Source organism: Ylistrum balloti, unplaced genomic scaffold (assembly GCF_031769215.1).
Source record: "Ylistrum balloti isolate Yb309-2 unplaced genomic scaffold, AGI_CSIRO_Ybal_v1 Utg370580, whole genome shotgun sequence".
NCBI classification, from domain to species: domain Eukaryota; kingdom Metazoa; phylum Mollusca; class Bivalvia; order Pectinida; family Pectinidae; genus Ylistrum; species Ylistrum balloti.
This window is the reverse complement of record NW_026782361.1, coordinates 1,606,917-1,628,118: the sequence shown is the minus strand read 5'-3', so window position 1 is coordinate 1,628,118 and position 21,202 is coordinate 1,606,917. Positions and strand designations below refer to the sequence as shown.

Here is a 21,202-nt window from a genome sequence, read left to right as displayed (position 1 = left end):
CGTTCCTAAAGGGTACATGTAGTCGTCGTTTTCTTCTCCACCGCCGACACCCGCAAGTAATACTGTGCTCTCATATGAGAACAATATTAATGTTCACCTTACCTAATGCTAGTCTAGCTTCATATCGCAAAATAAAAGAGAATATTTCCAAATGCAATAATTGTCACAGTCATGAAACCTCTCTGAAGGAGTATTAGAAAGCAGTACGAAATTTCGAGAGAGTAACTCGAAATTTTTGAGAATATCACATGAGATATTTAGAAAACAACTCAAAATTTCGAGATAGTTACACAACGGTTGAGATAATATCTCGAAATTCCAACACATGTACACACGGTGTAATTCCATACAGTTACATAAGGGATTAATTTTAACGCAGATTGTACGAATATATTGTGACAATTGCCGTTTGTCATCATGTTAAGTTTAGGGCCGGTCAGTGGGCCTTGTATAATTTTACCATGAGAATTAAATATTACGCAAACTTATTTGTTCTCTTTAAAAGTGTATTCAGGATAAAATGGTAACAAATAATGGTTGAACAGACAAGGGGGTAGAAAGTATAAAAATAGCTGAGAGACCGCTACGTGTCAAAAACACGTCCACCCGGCGCTACAGGTGAGCTCAGTCTAACGAACCAAGGACAACGATTTACAAAGACAACTTATGGCGAAAAGACTTACACAATCTTACGTACACAGCACATAACGAGAAGAAACACTTAAAAAAACTTGACAACATTATTTGACAGCTCACACAAAAGGACACTTCGACCCGCGCAGGTAAACAATAGAACAGGTTCTGACCAAGCGTAGCGGCTAAATATAGCTCGTTCCACCTGGACAGCGGAGAAACCACATGTTACAGGTAAACAATAACACTCGCACGCGCACGTCACTCACAACAGACGAATCTACACAGTTATACATGAAATAGACAGCTAAAAAAATTAACTACGTGACAATATAGATATTTTGTGATTTTACATTTTTAATAAAGGGATAGAAAAAGCAAAAACGTATCAAATGGTACTTCGTTTTATGTAAATCGAAAATGAAAGCGAAAGTAATCACTTGACCGTTCGGAATAGGCCTTTCGGAACACTCTTGATCATTTCCACCTTGAGTCATTACATTATATTGCACCACAACATGACGATCGAACTGTCAGAATCATCTGGAATATTCCACTCTCCGAGTTGCATGACCATTTCATCAGTTGATGACGTGTAATCCAAATACAGATTCAGCATATCTTGCATTTTACCAGCACTTATATAGGCCTAAACAGTAAGCAGATGTGTTTGGTAGCGTGTTACTTGCAAAGTTGCAAGTATGGCAAAGTCAGGAAGATTTTATTTACTTTAACGGCTGATTTAAAGATATTAGTTAGTGGTATGCTAGCTAAACTATAATAATACGTGTAATAGATATATCGTGGAACTCTAACAGCCAGGCAGTATATGAAGTTATATCAAACATGGATATCAACACTATCTGTCTATATCATAATGACAAGTTGGCGTTCCAACAGCTGAGCAGAGATATCCAACATGCAAAACTGATTCCTCGGCCTTATGTTTACCGTTTGGGAATGGCAGTCTGTTCCTGTAGAAGAAAAAGTGAGTAGATTTATTTAGCCGATGCATTGTTTTCTTTATATAAGTTTTATATATTCATCCTTAAAACCAGATCAGATCTTGATTTAATGGTAAGTAGGCTACATTTGTAAATTGTATGTATTTTGTATGGTTTTTTTTTTTTTGTTTTTTTGTTTTTTTTTTTAATTTTTGGTGAATAACACAGTTTGTTTGAACCTTTTTATAATATTGCAACTAGTTCTGTATTTTGAATTAATTTTTTCACACAGTAAAGATGTAAAAATGTTGATTCTATAAGTGCCAATAAATTTGAGTGCTTACTGTGCGAAATAAATGTTCATTTAAAATGTATATGTTTTGTTAATGCATAATATTTTATGTATTTATTTGTTTAATATGAAGCTACCATGGGAAGCAATTTTACTTATAGTGTCACATTACTTAAAACCAAGTAATACACATTGCAATAGTTTGAATAATGTTAATCGTCTTTATCTTATTCATTTTTTATTTATTTATTTTTTACAGAACCAGATATAAAAGGACTTCTTCAATCATCAGATCTGCATATTATTATTTCATCGGTCCAAGAAAAGCTGCATTCCAATGAAGAACAAAAGTTTTTGAAGAACTTTTTAAATTCTGAAGTTGTGAAAGGCATTTCAACAGACAATTACAGTCTGTGTATGTTTTTGTATGTACTTTATCAGTCATATAAGAACAACACATACAATTTCCTTCAGGGTACAAGTCCTGCAGTGGACAGACCTAAAAAGGTTAAAGTAGAAAAAACAAACAAACAAAAAGTAAAGCAGATGGTTGTGCAAAAAAGGATGAAAACATTGAAATCAAAACAGGAGTGTAAAATGAAAATTTTCCCTGGGAACCTGTTGCGGTTGAAAGATACAGAAGGTTTCAAAAAGCTGTTATACCAGTATAGAAAGGATATTGTATTGAAATTCAACAAAGAGGCTAATGAAAGAACCTTTACTAGCAAAATTGCAATTACACATGTGATACTACACTATAAAGATGTGAAAATGTTGGCGACATTCCGATCTAAGCTGTGGTCAGCAGCTGAAGAAATACAAAAAGAAATGGACAACAGACACAGTGTATGTATAACATGTAAAGGGAAGTTATGGCTTTCCATGTAGAGTTTGATCTGGAAACCATGTGTAAAGGATGCATGTTATGGCATTAGTAAGAAAATAAAGGAGGTAGATCTTGCATTAATAATGATTTCTGTCAAGGGGAAATGGGATGTCTTATTACCAGGGGTGTTTTAATGCGTGAGGGAAATGGACAGGTCATAATGTCAAAGGTTTACATGGTGGGTGTCATGATATCATACTATAGAACTATCCATAATATATGTATAATGAACACCATTTATGATTACTTGAGAAAAAAAATCTATTTAATGGGAGATAACTCCCAAATGTCACAAGAGCTATTTTAAAATTGTATCATCTGATTTCTCTCATTACTGTTTAATTTTTCTGAAATCTATATTTCAATACTTTCATGTACTTAACATTATATCAAAAGTTTTGGTGTTCATCTCCAATAAATGATGAAGAAACCATGTAGCAGTTTGCTTATAGGAGAGGCAACAACATATCTCAAATATACTGAAAGGGTAGTCTTAATTTAGCATTTTGCACTGAAAGTGTTATGCTAAAAGAAGATTATTCTAATTGTTGTGTCTGTATTATTGTTTATATATAACAGTTGTCACTTACTGGTATATGCAAATTTATCATTATGCTAATTTGCCACATGTGATAATACACTAAAATTTTATCATACCACTTTAAGTTTGAACATATTACATGTTTTAGATTTAAGATAAAGAAATCAGGAAAGGAAACAATAGGAATGAAACATCTATCAAATCAACATGTATGTAAAAGTTTGTTTGCTTCAATTTAGGAGCAGCGCAGGTCATATGGGCAGAGAATAATTTATGACAAGGAGGTTTTGGACCATACAGCTACAGGTAATATCAATTAAAATCAACATTATGGTGTGGTATCTTGGTGGTCGAGTGGTGCAGTGATAACACTCTCACCTTTCATCTAGCTGTCCGGGGTTCGATTCCTGGAACAGATGTGAAAAGGTAAGGGGTCACCTGCCCGACTATGTGGGTTTTCCTTGGGTACTCTGGTTTCCACCCACAGTAAGATTCCTCGCACACTTCCATCCGGGCCAACAAGAGTGATTAATATAAGCTGATAGCTTGTTTCTCAATTGCTGTAAGATAAAAAAAGTTTATATATATATATTAAGACTGGGTTGGGGTGGGGCTGGAGAGGAGAGAGGAACTCCTTCAAAAAAACTCTACAAGTGCTTGTTACATGTATTTGACATGCATATATTTATATTTTCACAAATGTTTGACATAAATAAAAAGAAAACATTGGAAATATTCAGTCCACAAATAAAAACTATGACTTTTCATTACTGATACAAGAGTGTTCAGGTTACTAGGGCTTTCTTTATCAGGATATATTTACCTGTGAAGAGATACCTCATCTCCATCAACTATTCTGAAGGCTTTTTCATTCATTATGTAATGTTGTGATAAGTTGGGACTGTTAAGGAAGTATTACCATTGACAAAGCCAGCTGTTTGTGATTTTTCATGTCAGACCCTTGCCCTGCTATTTGATTGGCTTCTTTGAATGCTTATTTATATCACAAATGATTAACCTCAAATCCATTGTCTGTGACCTCCATAAATTAAAGGTGACCCCCAGAGATAACTCTCATGCTGATTGGTGTACAGTCAACATTTGAATAATTAAATACATCATCCTGTTATGTTAAACATTAAGAATATCATGATACCACTTCAGTTGGAGTGTGCAGTTGTTACTGTAAGGGAAATATCATACCAATATTAACATAATGAGTGTGCAGTTGTTACTGTAAGGGAAATATCATACCAATATTAATATAAGGAGTGTGCAGTTGTTACTGTAAGGGAAATATCATACCAGTATTAATATAATGAGTGTGCAGTTGTTACTGTAAGGGAAATATCATACCAATATTAATATAATGAATACCCTTTCCAACATAATCAACTGATTGTTCAAATCAAACAAAACTTTTTTTATCAATTTTGCTTGTTTCATGTTGTGCTGTACAAGTTTATATTACAAGTAACTTTTTGTTATTTCAGCCTGTGCCGTGAAAGAAACTCGTCAGACTGATTACATCAAGAAGTTGAAGAAGAGGTAGGACTGTTAATGAATTATCAAGGGGCTGGGGGTTTGATTGTCAGCCATAAATCATGTGACTTATTTAGGGGCTGGGAGATTGATTGTCAGCCTTGTATCATGTGACTTATTTAGGGGCTGGGAGATTGATTGTCAGCCTTGTATCATGTGACTTATTTAGGGACTGGGAGATTGATTGTCAGCCTTGTATCATGTGACTTATTTAGGGACTGGGAGATTGATTGTCAGCCATGAATGATGTGACTTATTTAGATTTTCAATATACTGATTGTCAGCACACTGAAAAAAATGATGTGACTTATTTAGATTTTCAATATATTGAATTGGTAAAAACACACTCAAAAAAATCATTTGAGTAAGTCAGAAGACAAGATTCAAAGCTAGTTGCATAACACAAGATTTTTAATGATTAGTCCTTTGATTTGATTGGACATTACAAGGTTTGGCATTAGCTCTTATGATTTGATTGGACATTAGCTCTTTTGATTTTTAATGTTCTTTTGATTTGATTGCATTGTCTTTAATTGGACCCTTTTGATTGTAACACAAGATTTTTTTATTTGATTGGGTATTAGTTCCTTTGATTTGATTGGGCATTAGTTCTTTTGATTTGATTGGACATTAGTTCCTTTGATTTGATTGGGCATTAGCTCTTTTGATTTGATTGGACATTAGTTCTTTTGATTTGATTGGGCATTAGTTCTTTTGATTTGATTGGGCATTAGCTCTTTTGATTTGATTGGACATTAGCTCTTTTGATTTGATTGGACATTAGTTCTTTTGATTTGATTGGACATTAGCTCTTATGATTTGATTGGGCATTAGCTCTTATGATTTGATTGGATATTAGCTCTTTTGATTTGATTGGGCATTAGTTCCTTTGATTTGATTGGACATTAGTTCTTTTGATTTGATTGGGCATTAGTTCTTTTGATTTGATTGGACATTAGTTCTTTTGATTTGATTGGGCATTAGCTCTTTTGATTTGATTGGACATTAGTTCTTTTGATTTGATTGGGCATTAGTTCTTTTGATTTGATTGGACATTAGTTCTTTTGATTTGATTGGGCATTAGCTCTTTTGATTTGATTGGACATTAGTTCTTTTGATTTGATTGGGCATTAGTTCTTTTGATTTGATTGGACATTAGTTCTTTTGATTTGATTGGACATTAGTTCTTTTGATTTGATTGGACATTAGCTCTTATGATTTGATTGGGCATTAGCTCTTATGATTTGATTGGACATTAGCTCTTATGATTTGATTGGTTGCTTGGTCTTTTGATTTGATTGAGCCCTTTGATTCCATTTTAACTTTGAGAGTGAAGATTCCTTTGGAACACTTGTTCTTCAGATTAATTTTTCAATCTTGTATTTGGATTTATCTTGGAACAGTGCTGCCATTATCAGAATGCACCGACCACATACATTTTTGCTGTATTTGGCAGTGACGGAAAACAGCTGTAGTTTAGCACATGCATTGATTCAGTAGAATTATTGTCTGATTTACTTACACATTTCATTTTAAAATATAAACAATTGTTTGAATATGAAATTTCATTTGTTGTAACAAACAACATTTTGGCCTAGGACAGAAAGTCAAAAGTGGTTCACTAATGGCTTGCCACTTTTGTCTTTTATTCTCTCTAGCCAAAATCCAGCTTATATTTTAAGACACTGATCCTGTATTCTCTATTTAGTTGAAACAAAACTTTCTTAGATTGAATTGGAACAGAAGGAAAACACAGCATCCTAAGATTTATGAAGAACAAAAGGTGTTAAGAGTTGCATTAACTAGCCTTCAAAATCAGTTTGAAATGTGATGCCTTTGTGAAGGAATTGGAATTTCAAATGGTAATTTGTGATTTTTTTTTAAACTTAAGGAAGAGGATGAGAAAAAGTTGTGGAGAAAAAAATGCATTTAAATAGTACGTCTTGGACCAGCATGCTTTTCAGACTACAAACATCTGAATGAGTTGGTCACACCATGAATCATAATATTGATTTTTATGGATTCTGTAGAGGGTGGACCCCACAGACACCATCTCCTTTGATTGATGGTCAGTGTTTCAACTGCCTGGGCACCTTTGAAGGATTAAAAGATGCTGCTCCCTGTCAACACCACCCCGGCTACCTCAGTAAGTTCATTCTAGACCCAGTTAACTACTATGTTGAGAATGATTGGTAGCCAGTTATTATTTAGTGTCAATTTAAAAGAAATATTTCACCATTTGATGAAGCAGCTATTAAAAAAAAACTAAACTAAAAAGAAACAAAAACAATTATGTATTTTCTCAGGCAATGGTTACTTTTAGATAACCCACACTTCCACGAAGACATGGATGATTTTTTGTGAAATCTACTTGTAAAGTGTAGAGATGTAGTGTAGTGTATAGTGTAACAAATATGTTAATGGTACATCATAGTTGTCTCTGTTGTTGGAATGGTTGAAGTTGTATCCCACTAATCAAAGTATTTGGTGTTGTAGAGAATGAGGTTTGGACATGTTGTGGTGAAAAAGCAATGACAGCTAAACCTTGCCACAAGGACCATCAGGAAACAGGGTGAGTTTATGAATTAATACCTTCATTATAGCTTATAGCTAACATATCCGTGAAACAATCTTACTGAAATATCCTTAGTGAAATGGATATAATCATAATTTGGTACACAAAAAAGGACATTCACGAAAATATTTATTTTCTAAGTTTAAGATTGTTAAAACACAAAACCTTTGTTTTTGAGTTCGGTGTTTGTTTATGTAATGTTTAAAAAGTACATTGATATGTTAAGTTTTCATTTTGTTGGCAGTGACAGTGAAATACATAATTTATGGATTTGGAACTCTTTATTTCTTGGTTAAATTATCTTTGTGATTTCATAAAGAAATGATATTTAATTTTTTGACATCAGAACAAAACAAAGTCTAATATGAAAACAAATGGATATTTATTTTTTACAATTTTTATTTCACAGTTGTGTTGTTGGCATTCACAATTGGAGACAAAGGAAAACCGGTGGTCGGAAGTTAGATAGCTATACAAGATATACTACTGCTGAAGATTACAAACTATCACGTGCATGTGTTAAGCCAAACTTCCACGGCCATCGTATTCCAGGACATCATATTCCAGGACATCATGTGGTAAATCTGTGGGATTACCAGTTAGGAATCAAGAATTAAAGTTAATCAGATCAGATAGTAGAGATATTGGAAGAAACAGTAAATTTTAAATCTTCGGAGTTTAGTGAAAGAAGAAAGTACGATTGAAATGTCTTGTTGACATCAATGTTTTACTACATCGGGTGTCCCCTATGAAGACGTCTGTTAAGAAAGAGACAGATGATCTCACTGAATGTGGTATTACATGGAATATACATTAGATGTATGTGTTATAAATGTGTTGTTACATTGTTCTGTTGAATAAACTCTCAAATATGTCTGGTTTTCACTGTTAATTCATGTTCCATATTTTTTTTTATCAAATATTCCATATCACATTTGTTTCAAAATGTGTTATACATATTCTACTTAACTTTACACATTCCCACAAATGGACTTGGGATAATCCTTTCAGACTTGTTCTACTAAACAACCTTACACACTCAGGTATAAGGACTTGGGATAATCCCATGAGACTTATTCTCCTAAACTCTAAACTGTCACGTATAAAGACTTGGGATAATCCCATGAGACTTATTCTCCTAAACTCTAAACTGTTACGTATAAGGACTAGGGATAATCCCATGAGACTTATTCTACTAAAAATTAAACATTTGGGGAAATCAATTATGGCGTGTGTGTTGTAAAACACTGACGCTAATACTGTGTATAATGACACATTTCTGAAATCAATAAGGTATACCTAACAACAGAGAGAGAGAGAGAAATCAGGGGGGTGTGTGTTGTAAAACACTGACGCTAATACTGTGTATAATGACACATTTCTGAAATCAATAAGGTATACCTAACAACAGAGAGAGAGAGAGAGAGAAAGAGGGGGGGGGGGTCGGCTATTGTCGTTTCAATTAACCCATCATGAACAAAAATAAAAATGAAAAAGTAATGTAAGGAATTCAAACACAGAACGATTTATATTCATTACTACAGCTTTCTGTTTTAAGACGGGGTAACAATTACCTGTTATTATACATACTTCCGATTCCAGTCATACGAAGTGTTTCATACAATGACCAAGGTACATTAAAATTCCTTCGAATTACAAGCAAGAACGATTTCAGTCGCTGTATGATATTGCATCTGATAACACACGAGCTCCACACAGTAAACAAAGAAAAATTATAACAATTACGCTGATTCAATACTTCAGTCTTCAATACAAACTCTCTGCTGAACTGACTCGCCGTTGCTGAAGGGCCAACAATAAACATTAGGAAATTGTAATAATTAATTACAGTGGCAAGTTATAAAAGAAAACAAAACAACAACGCCAACAATCGATATCGGATCCATGTCAGAAGCTACGATAAAAAGTTAAAAAGTAAAAAAAAAAAAAAAAAACGGGATTTGAGAACTGGAGTTGGCGCCAGATTTTATGACAAAGAACATTTTTAGTTTTCCTCAGCACGGAAGAGCAGTACTGCTTACAAGAGAGTGGTCACTATAGGAACGACAACCGAGAGATACCAACATTATTAAATGGTATTGGATAATTCTTAATTGTAATATTTCAAAAGAACACAGCAAAACGTGTAATCTATTTTTCTCTGTCGATATCAAATATCAAGATGGCTTAGTCCCGACCGGTACATATATTCATTCCAGAGGTTAAATAACGGTATATATTATATGAATTCAGAGCAGTTGCATGTGGTTTGTAGGTTTTAGTTGTGACTAGATATTTCACAATTAAAATGAAACTCGATTTTGACTGGGAAAAAAAAAGAATAAACTTTAGGTTTCCCATCTCAGATTTGATGTTTACCTTCACTGACATGTAACCACAGAATAGCACAGTGGTCACCATCAAAATACCACAGTACATTCATTGTATAAACAGGACAAATAATTCACCGATATGTAAGTGATGAGATACCTTATGGTACATACGAGGTCATAAGTACTGGACATGGGCTCCATACTATAACCAGTTTCACAGAAGCAGTTATAGATAAACGAGAAACCAGATTTTCCAACTTATATTAATCACTCTTGTTGGCATGGAAACTGGAGTACCCAGGGAAAACCCACGTTGTCGGACAGGAGATACTTTACCTTTCCGCATTCATTCCGGGAATCGAACCCCATGTAGTTAACAATACAATGATTTACAATAGCAAGAAATACAGATAATTGATGCTGAAAATACGACAAGTCATGTTGCTGTAGATTCAAGGAGCAATGTTGACCATGTTCTTCATCAAATTCATGAAATCTCTTTTATCTTTCACAAGACATTTTTTTTGATACAATATACTATTATGATATAGATTCAACATATGAAAACAGTATCGATTTTTTCGAGTTAATTCTCGCGAATTTTGTAATTCATGAACAATACGAGAAAGCAACCCTGCCTATGGACAGGTATAGAGGCAGCTAACACAACATGAACTTATGTCACAATGGTCTTGTCAGGTAAACATAATGTTTGTATTAGATATATCAATCCATTGCGGCTTACTCTCACCTTTCGTAACCCTACTGGAGTTAGTAAATTATTTGTCACGCAGTTTAACCATGCATGTATGACATGTGTATGTAGTAACCAATGGATTCTAAATATGCCCTGCTGAGATGCATTAGGGCCGTTTTATGCCTAGTGATATCGTGTCAATATTTCAATTAGCTTTCATTTGTGTGTTATCTTCGTTTTCAGTTCTCTTAATGATTTTTCTCAATATCCAAGTGACAAAACATTTCGATTTCCACATTTTTTTCTGCGCATGGATAAATGATAAAATAACAGTAGATGTATTTTTGATATAAAAGTTTATCTCGTGTACGGACAGGTGACAAAATGAACCTTTTAAAATAATTGTTTTGCTATAGTAAAATTCAATATTCCCAAATGGTAAAATATATCGATCGGGTAGCAAAACAGGTCCGCTGTTATAGACGGACTGGTACTATATATACATAAATATATATATATATCAATATTACCAGTAGCCAATTATCTCACCGACCGTAGGTAGTGTGTTTATGTCGTTTCAAGTGAGTGGTGATGTCTGAAGAGGGACTGACTGCGACTCCGGTAAGTTTTCTTTAAGCATAAATGAAATATTTATCATCTAACACATGAACTTAATTGTTTTATTATTTTTGTCTAAAGTCAACCACAATGTGTATATATATGACAATTTTTGCGCCATAACCGCATCGTTTATAAAACAAGAAATAATGATTATATGTTTTCATTTACTATTTATCTTTTTATTTCATCAGTTTATCTTTTTAACCTCTGACAGTTGTAAAAGCACACAACGACAATTAAATCGACATTGATGGCCGCAATGACAAAGACAATATACCAATATAAAACAATTAATTCAGTAGAATTTATATAACTTGTTGACAATTTTTAAATGTTGTAACTAGAAATATGATTGTTTCAATCAGAAGGATGGAAAGGCTGCAGGAAGGATTATTCCCTCTTGAAATTACGCGTTACATGTATTCCATATTTTTATCGCTGAATTTGCGGTCATTGCTCAGAATATACACTTGGACTTTATGTTTTTTAAGAAGTATTACTCAACACAGAAAATTCTTGTATATTGAATTGTGGGGTTTGTTTACTTCCGCATTGGTATGTGTATTTTAGGATTTTCCTCAGTGGCCTCCCAGATTATAACGGTTTAGGCCAGTAATGCAAGCAGGAATAAACAAGATGACGCATTTTAATTCATCATTTATCTCTATTGTATTTGATTCTATGTATAACATGTCATGTTCTTGTGTATTTTGTACAATTATGAATCAAATCGAAATTAAGTATATTTTATTAACATTTGAGACATCGTCTCTGTCTCTATGTTAATAATTATAAGCAATGAGATTAAAAAAAAAACATTTATCAATTGATCGTACGAAAAAAACCCACTAAATAGTTTATTTCGATACAAATTCAGAGTGATATATGACATAGCCAAATAGTGAATTAAACTACATCGTCTTTCTAGACTTTGGCAAAATGTCTAAAAATGTTGAAACGTAAGCGTGTCAAAAATAAAATGTCAAAATGTGGATGGGAAAGTGCACCTGCTAATAAATTTGATAACATTCTTTTGTTTTGATGTACTTTACCAAGACTACCCGATTACGCCATTGATACATCGTCAGTATGTTACTAATAAACAACCCTGTTGTACTTTAATGAAGAAGCCACGGGGCTTACAATCACTGAACTGACACGATTTTTAATACTATTGAGAATTGGTTTCTATGCAGAGGTTTGATTCTATATACACACTTGGAGAGAGTTAATATATAAGGATGGACGGGCTCCCTGTTATTGTACACAGTGGCCAGAGTGTTCCACAAAGGAAACAGTATGTAACTCAAGTATCTATAAGGATGATCTATTACAATTAGGATAGGTTCAGTGAGATGATCTCTTGGTACAATAAGGATGGGTTCAGTGAGATGATATCTTGGTACAACAAGGATGGGTTCAGTGAGATGATCTCTTGGTACAATAAGGATGGGTTCAGTGAGATGATCTCTTGGTACAATAAGGATGGGGTCAGTGAGATGATATCTTGGTACAATAAGGATGGGGTCAGTGAGATGATCTCTTGGTACAATAAGGATGGAGTCAGTGAGATGATCTCTTGGTACAATAAGGATGGGTTCAGTGAGATGATCTCCTGGTACAATAAGGATGGGGTCAGTGAGATGATCTCTTGGTACAATAAGAATGGGTTCAGTGAGATGATCTCCTGGTACAATAAGGAAGGGTTCAGTGAGATGATATCTTGGTACAATAAGGATGGGTTCAGTAAGATGATCTCTTGGTACAATAAGGATGGGGTCAGTGAGATGATCTCTTGGTACAATAAGAATGGGGTCAGTGAGATGATCTCCTGGTACAATAAGGATGGATTCAGTGAGATGATCTCTTGGTAAATAAGGATGGAGTAAGTGAGATGTTATCTTGGTAAATACGGATGGGGTCAGTGAGATGATCTCTTGGTACAATAAGGATGGGGTCAGTGAGATGATCTCTTGGTACAATAAGGATGGGGTCAGTGAGATGATCTCTTGGTACAATAAGGATGGGGTCAGTGAGATGATATCTTGGTACAATAAGGATGGGGTCAGTGAGATGATATCTTGGTAAATAAGGATGGGTTCAGTGAGATGATATCTTGGTAAATAAGGATGGAGTCAGTGAGATGTTATCTTGGTACAACAAGGATGGGTTCAGTGAGATGATATCTTGGTACAATAAGGATGGGTTCAGTGAGATGATATCTTGGTACAATAAGGATGGGTTCAGTGAGATGATATCTTGGTACAATAAGGATGGGTTCAGTGAGATGATATCTTGGTAAACAAGGATGGAGTCAGTGAGATGTTATCTTGGTACAATAAGGATGGGTTCAGTGAGATGATCTCTTGGTACAATAAGGATGGGGTCAGTGAGATGATATCGTGGTACAATAAGGACGGGTTCAGTGAGATGATCTCCTGGTACAATAAGGATGGGTTCAGTGAGATGATATCTTGGTACAATAAGGATGGGGTCAGTGATATGATATCTTGGTACAATAAGGATGGGTTCAGTGAGATGATATCTTGGTGCAATAAGGATGGATTCAGTGAGATGATCTTTTGGTACAATAAGGATGAAGTAAGTGAGATGTTATCTTGGTAAATAAGGATGGGTTCAGTGAGATGATATCTTGGTACAATAAGGATGGGGTCAGTGAGATGATCTCTTGGTACAATAAGGATGGGTTCAGTGAGATGATATCTTAGTACAATAAGGATGGGTTCAGTGAGATGATATCTTGGTAAATAAGGATGGGTTCAGTGAGATGATATCTTGGTAAATAAGGATGGGTTCAGTGAGATGATATCTTAGTACAATAAGGATGGGGTCAGTGAGATGATATCTTGGTAAATAAGGATGGGTTCAGTGAGATGATATCTTGGTAAATAAGGATGGGGTCAGTGAGATGATCTCTTGGTACAATAAGAATGGGTTCAGTGAGATGATCTCCTGGTACAATAAGGATGGATTCAGTGAGATGATCTCTTGGTACAATAAGGATGGAGTAAGTGAGATGTTATCTTGGTAAATACGGATGGGTTCAGTGAGATGATCTCTTGGTACAATAAGGATGGGGTCAGGGAGATGATATCTTGGTACAATAAGGATGGGGTCAGGGAGATGATCTCTTGGTACAATAAGGATGGGATCAGTGAGATGATATCTTGGTAAATAAGGATGGGTTCAGTGAGATGATCTCTTGGTACAATAAGGATGGGATCAGTGAGATGATATCTTGGTAAATAAGGATGGGTTCAGTGAGATGATATCTTGGTAAATAAGGATGGAGTCAGTGAGATGTTATCTTGGTACAACAAGGATGGGTTCAGTGAGATGATATCTTGGTACAATAAGGATGGGGTCAGTGAGATGATATCTTGGTACAATAAGGATGGGGTCAGTGAGATGATATCTTGGTACAATAAGGATGGGGTCAGTGAGATGATATCTTGGTAAACAAGGATGGAGTCAGTGAGATGTTATCTTGGTACAATAAGGATGGGTTCAGTGAGATGATCTCTTGGTACAATAAGGATGGGGTCAGTGAGATGATATCGTGGTACAATAAGGACGGGTTCAGTGAGATGATCTCCTGGTACAATAAGGATGGGTTCAGTGAGATGATATCTTGGTACAATAAGGATGGGGTCAGTGATATGATATCTTGGTACAATAAGGATGGGTTCAGTGAGATGATATCAATAAGGATGGATTCAGTGAGATGATCTCTTGGTACAATAAGGATGAAGTAAGTGAGATGTTATCTTGGTAAATAAGGATGGGTTCAGTGAGATGATATCTTGGTACAATAAGGATGGGGTCAGTGAGATGATCTCTTGGTACAATAAGGATGGGTTCAGTGAGATGATATCTTAGTACAATAAGGATGGGTTCAGTGAGATGATATCTTGGTAAATAAGGATGGGTTCAGTGAGATGATATCTTGGTAAATAAGGATGGGTTCAGTGAGATGATATCTTAGTACAATAAGGATGGGGTCAGTGAGATGATATCTTGGTAAATAAGGATGGGTTCAGTGAGATGATATCTTGGTAAATAAGGATGGGTTCAGTGAGATGATATCTTAGTACAATAAGGATGGGTTCAGTGAGATGATATCTTAGTACAATAAGGATGGGGTCAGTGAGATGATATCTTGGTAAATAAGGATGGGTTCAGTGAGATGATATCTTAGTACAATAAGGATGGGTTCAGTGAGATGATATCTTAGTACAATAAAAATGGGGTCAGTGAGATGATATCTTGGTAAATAAGGATGGGTTCAGTGAGATGATATCTTAGTACAATAAGGATGGGGTCAGTGAGATGATATCTTGGTACAGTAAGGATGGAGTAAGTGAGATGATATCTTGGTAAATAAGGATGGGTTCAGTGAGATGATCTCTTGGTACAATAAGGATGGGGTCAGTTAGATGATATCTTGGTACAATAAGGATGGAGTCAGTGAGATGATATCTTGGTACAATAAGGATGGGGTCAGTGAGATGATATCTTGGTAAATAAGGATGGGTTCAGTGTTATTATATTTTTTGTATATTTAGATTTAAAATGAATATCTTTTGATACAGTAAAATTATAGTATTACATTAGAAAGCTGCGAAATGACAAGTGTACTTCAGCATCCCTGACGCGGACACACCCTTGAATAATGTTTTGCTGTTAAATAACAAACCACTACATTCCACACGAGTCATGTTCGTTTTTCTCGCGTCTTATATAATTTTTTTTTTGTATTGATTTCAAAAGTTGTAGACAAATTCATTAGATCATATAGGAATATTAAGCAATCTTATTTACAATTTACAAGCAGGCTTTCTAAAAATCAAGAATTTAACAAATATGCAGTGAATATATTTGTGTGTGGTTGTACGTTCTCATGATCGTCCGGCATGGTTATATGAAGTGTCCAGACATAAAGAATCTACAGAAGGAAAATTTATAGTGCTATCACATTGAAATTTCTTGAAGTATGCCACCCAATCCAGTCAAATTATACTGACGAAGGGCTGAGAAGTCCTTATGCACCCTATTTAATGCAGATCGATAAACAGGGAGTAACATTTTAATGACGAGACATAAAGACTGAACCAATAGCCTTCCTCATTTGGGCGGAAGCTGAACTCAAATGTCATAAGTGCAGCAGAGTCGAGAGAGACCTTAGTTTAAATTAATGTTATAGATGGGCGCATCATCATGTTCAGTTATATCAAATATTGAAGTAAATAGAGGATAGTGAAATGAAACCCTGACTCAGATGACAAACCCTTTCTAGAGAGTGAATTTCTTGTTGAAATGATGTAAATACTTTTTTTCGTCAGACTTTTAATGATGTATGAAACCCGTGTTTGATCTTAAGTGGGGCAAAATTCAATATCAAATAATTTCCCACGTAGTTTCATAGACTTGTGCATTTTTTCTTTACTGATTTTCCTAGTAGCATTCCGTTGCATCTTATTGGAAACAGAAGTTTGCTTGGTACGAAGTCCGCCTCGAAATAGACTTTTGTTTTTTCGCGAAAACATCGAAATATTTGCTAGTACTTATATTCTGACGCCTGTATCGATAAAAACAAGTGTAGTGATATATCTAGTTTTCTTTTAGATTACTTTTGGCATGTAATTTGTCAAAAATAAACCAAGCCTTTTTTCAATGTTTGGCGTCTTAGTTTAATACATTCTTAATTTAATAAAATGAAAGGAATATTAGCTAATTCAACAAAGAACTTTTATCTGATGAAACATAGTGTCTTGTAAAAGAGTGAAAATGGCATTGTTTCAAGTTTCACACATTAAAGAGCCTCATGCGTAACAAACTTTTCTTGCATGCGGAATTCACATATGATGCAACGAATTCTAAATTTGTATGGAAAGGTAATATTTTTGTAAAATCTTCAAGATTGAAGAAGATAGACGCTGCTGGTGGTGGACTTGTAGTCCAAAAACTTTCTTTTGAAAGTTACTTCAGTATTGAAAGTAGAATAGACTTGATTGAATTTTTGTGTTACAGCACAACACCATCTGTTTTTTTTTTACATTTATTCCGACGTATAAGTAACGGTTATGTGTCGGGTAACAATACAGATGCTTAGAATCACTGCTGTATGATTCATTTCCAGGGAAACATCGCCATATAATTAACCAGAAAGAAATGCAATTTAAAGTACATTTGTACAGTAAATGATGAATCACGCGTAACAATGATAACGTCATTGCTGTGTCGAGATGCGACTGTTCATCGTCATAAATGATATTCGAAGAATTAGACTGCCAATAATAAACAACCTCTGTTGAGATACAGAACGCAAAAGAAAAAAAAAGAAAAAAAAACAGCAACATGTGTCGAAAGTACAATAAGAGTATTGAACTGCCTCCTTCTAACCATCATATGTTCAGTTCAATGCTTTCAGTCAGTCAGAAAATATGCAAAATGTTGACAAAATGTGTCACAGTAGATCGCCAGATGTTCTACAATATGAAAACAATTAACATTGTTTTAAAGATATGATATTTAAATAAAAGTTGACATTGGATTATCATCACCGATAAAACTGCTGGGAGCTAGTGCATTGCCAGGTAAGGTTCCTAGCGCTTCTATCTGGGTCAGCAAGTATGAATGATATAAGCTGATAGATTTTTTCGCCTTTGAATAAAAATAAGTAAAGTTTATATGTTGCAAAGTATCTAGACTACGTTTTGGACGATTGTTCTGTAGTAGCTGCTCTAATAGCTAGATGTGCCGACACCTGAAGGATATGAAGGGTCGGAAGAAATTATAAAAATATGTTGATCAAGATTTACATGGCGGGTGTCGTCGATGAAGCAGAAGACGCTTACTTTATCAGAACACCTGGTCTTATTCTCCTGATACTTTTTGAGGAATCTCCGTGTAAATCCTTCTTTTGTTTATATTTTGCCCTAGTTCTATGGATTGAGTTTGAATTATGAATATGTTGCTATGTTGGTATTTTCATGGTGTTTATCGTTAACCTATAAGGCAGAAAAACACCTTGCAGCAAAATACATATGATATTTGCGTGTAGTAAATATCCATGATCGTTGTATTGACCATATAGATACAAATAATGACACAGAGGTATTGACCTTGTCCATAATCGATTTAAGTAGATGTTATGTATGTGGCTAATTGATACTACTACTGGTATTCTATTTCACGTTTAAGGTTGGCCAGGTTACAACTGAAAGTGCGTAAGCAAAAGAGTGTAATCAAATGTAATTAATTAGTGTTATTATGTATTGTTAGACTGGACGTATTGACAATCCCCTAATTAGAAATGAGACGAATGTATTGTGTTATAGAATGTCCAGATAATTAAACGTGATTATATCCTTTTGTAAACGAGAAACGACCAGAAAATCGATCGCTTTGAGAAATTAATTATGGATATATATGTTTTCAAACTGCTCTAAATTAAATTATTGATAGAAAATAATTGAAAATCGATCACCTCTGAAAATATGTTATAGTTTTACAGATCAATCATTGTCAATGTGTTTCAAGAAGAGATGCGGAAATATTGATCTGGATTTTATGTAAATGCATTCTTATATACCTCGCATGATGAAAGTTTTGACAAATATTAAGTTTACAATTAAAATAGACAACTGTACCAATTATGATGTTGGAACATCTGATATAAAACTGTTTGGATGTGACAAATTACTAGTAACCATGTTATATTTTATACCATTGATAAATCATCTTGTCACAAAGTTGATTAAAAACAATGCTCAAATGATATCAAACCTGACTTTGTGCTGAAAACCCAGGAGAATGTTATTGGTATGTTTATATGTACTGTTTAGTAAATAGCTTTCTATTGCCTTGTGACGTATCATGATATTGACATATCGATAATAGATTGTCCCATTTGACAAGTTGACGATGTTTTTCTCTTCGATTTAAGTTATACAATTGCTCTGCTTTCTGCCAACAAAGAAAAAAACCATCAAAAATATCACATGGTTTTGTGAAGCAAGTGCTGAATATATTGGTCTATTGGCGATATTGATTTTCGATTGCTAATCTCAAATTCTATTTATAATTTATAATTATAGGTCGAATGTTAATTTATAATATACATTTGGTGTTTTACAGACTCTATCACTCCTGTGTGATGTAGAGTCCATGCGATAGCGTACGAGGTGATACATTTGAAATGTTCCCATCACCGAGGTTGCTGTTTTCTTCGTCACACAGTATGATGTCTCACACTCTTTTGTTACAAAGTTCCGTTAATTAGATCGTGTGAACGCAGATGACTCAGCCATCATTAACAGCAGGTGATGAGACTTTGGTATGCTGTTCCTAAATTTACCCTTGATAAGTAAAACGGAATTTTACATATGGGAAAATAAATTAACTAATAAATATTCTAGTATTCGATCAGTTATCGTTACATATTATTGATATATTATCAAAAGTGTTAATATTTTTAAGCGAATCGATCAGTTAGGGAATCTGATATCAATTACTCGGGATCCAAGGTGTTTTAGTTTACTCGGGAAATAACTATATGCTGTTTAACCTGTATCTATGTAATAAAAGTAATCACAGGATCAACATCATTACATAGGGTAGGTTGTTTAGAGGACAAAGGTCTCATGTCAATGCCCATTTAAGTCTAAATAAAAGGTTGTCGGTTAAATTGTACATCATCAAGTCTCAGTATTTCCGTAGTGAAATTAAAGATTATCTGTATATGATTTGTCAATGTATCAACTGACTATATATAAAATCAATTACAAATGAAGTATTTCATCAATGTTTTGAACAGAAAAATCAAAATTTTGAAAAATTAAAATATATATATATTTCTATATATTGCAAATACGTACTGATATTGAGTTATCAGTATGATAAAAAAATATTTTTAGCTTAAATGCAGATTGAATGACAGTACCAGATAATCTTTTCCTGACATGAAGCATTGAATATAATTTGGTATATACAGTCTAAAGTCCACTGATTGTCATGTTCGTGAAAATTTAATTACATTTCATGTCTGATATCTATTAAAACTGAATCGTTTCGAAAAAAACAGACGACGTTACAATTATCCTGATTGATAAAATATTGATTTTTTTTAGTTAAAAAATGAAATTGTGTATACAAAGCGGAAACTAAAACGTTTTTTTACCAATGAAGATTTCTGAAAACAATCAAAATTTTTGTATTGAACTGAAATTACATTTTTTCCTTTCACTTTTATTTCAATTACAAAAAAAAACAAATATTTACACAAGAGCAGTTTGAGTTTTTCAGGTAAGAGAAGTATGTATCTATTATTGGGAAAATACCATCGGTGTTTGCCTCAATATTTGTATAAACTGTAATACCAAAAAGGTACCATTATGTATAGTGACATATTTACCATTAAGGTAAACATTTATTACAAAGCATGTTTCTATTTATTAACAACATCAAATTGTCAATATAGATAATATTGATTCCTAAGATTACGCAATCATTACTTTATTGAACTGTTTCGGTCAACTGGTTCGTTAGTACTGCAGTACTGGCGGTGTGGTCGAGTTGTTTTTAAGTCAATAGCGCCCATGACACTAGTATATATACAATAGTTCTGGTGATACTGTTTCATTATCAGCATACCTGCAGTATGTCTTGTCAGTTTAACAGCATTTTGAATGTCATTTTATTTCTTTATTCTTTATAACAAATAAATCACATCTATCAATGATAAATGGTTTAAATGCTAATTTATGGAGATATCGATAGTCCTTTTATACTATATATATAATATATATTACTATATTAGGTCATTAAGCTGAACCCTTCTCCTCATCCCACAGGTCATTATCGGTAAAAGGTGTGGCTTGTTGTTATTACTTTGTGCGACCAGCGTCAAAACAACAATCCATCATCAATAGGCTTAACACAAACAAAATGTTATGGAACAGATTTTAAGGAAATCTACAAAATCGAAACTGATGTTAATGGCAATCATTCTGATTGTCTAGGCAACCTTTCATTTGGAACATTTCGTAACTTTCTAATATATCTGCTGCTATCATTATAACAAGCATGTATCCAGCAACTTTATTTAATATTTTAC

General features: G+C 34.0%; 1 protein-coding gene across 1 annotated transcript; it reads left to right on the top strand.

Moving 5' to 3' along the window:
* Positions 1–1,188: 1,188 nt before the first annotated feature.
* On the top strand, positions 1,189–8,224 carry LOC132556628 (uncharacterized). Its single transcript, XM_060221063.1, has 7 exons — positions 1,189–1,621; positions 2,129–2,715; positions 3,536–3,602; positions 4,790–4,844; positions 6,869–6,984; positions 7,335–7,410; positions 7,823–8,224. Exons 1-7 carry the CDS (start codon positions 1,480–1,482, stop codon positions 8,028–8,030), a joined length of 1,251 nt encoding a protein of 416 aa, XP_060077046.1. The 5' UTR covers positions 1,189–1,479; the 3' UTR covers positions 8,031–8,224.
* The last annotated feature ends 12,978 nt before the right edge of the window (positions 8,225–21,202 follow it).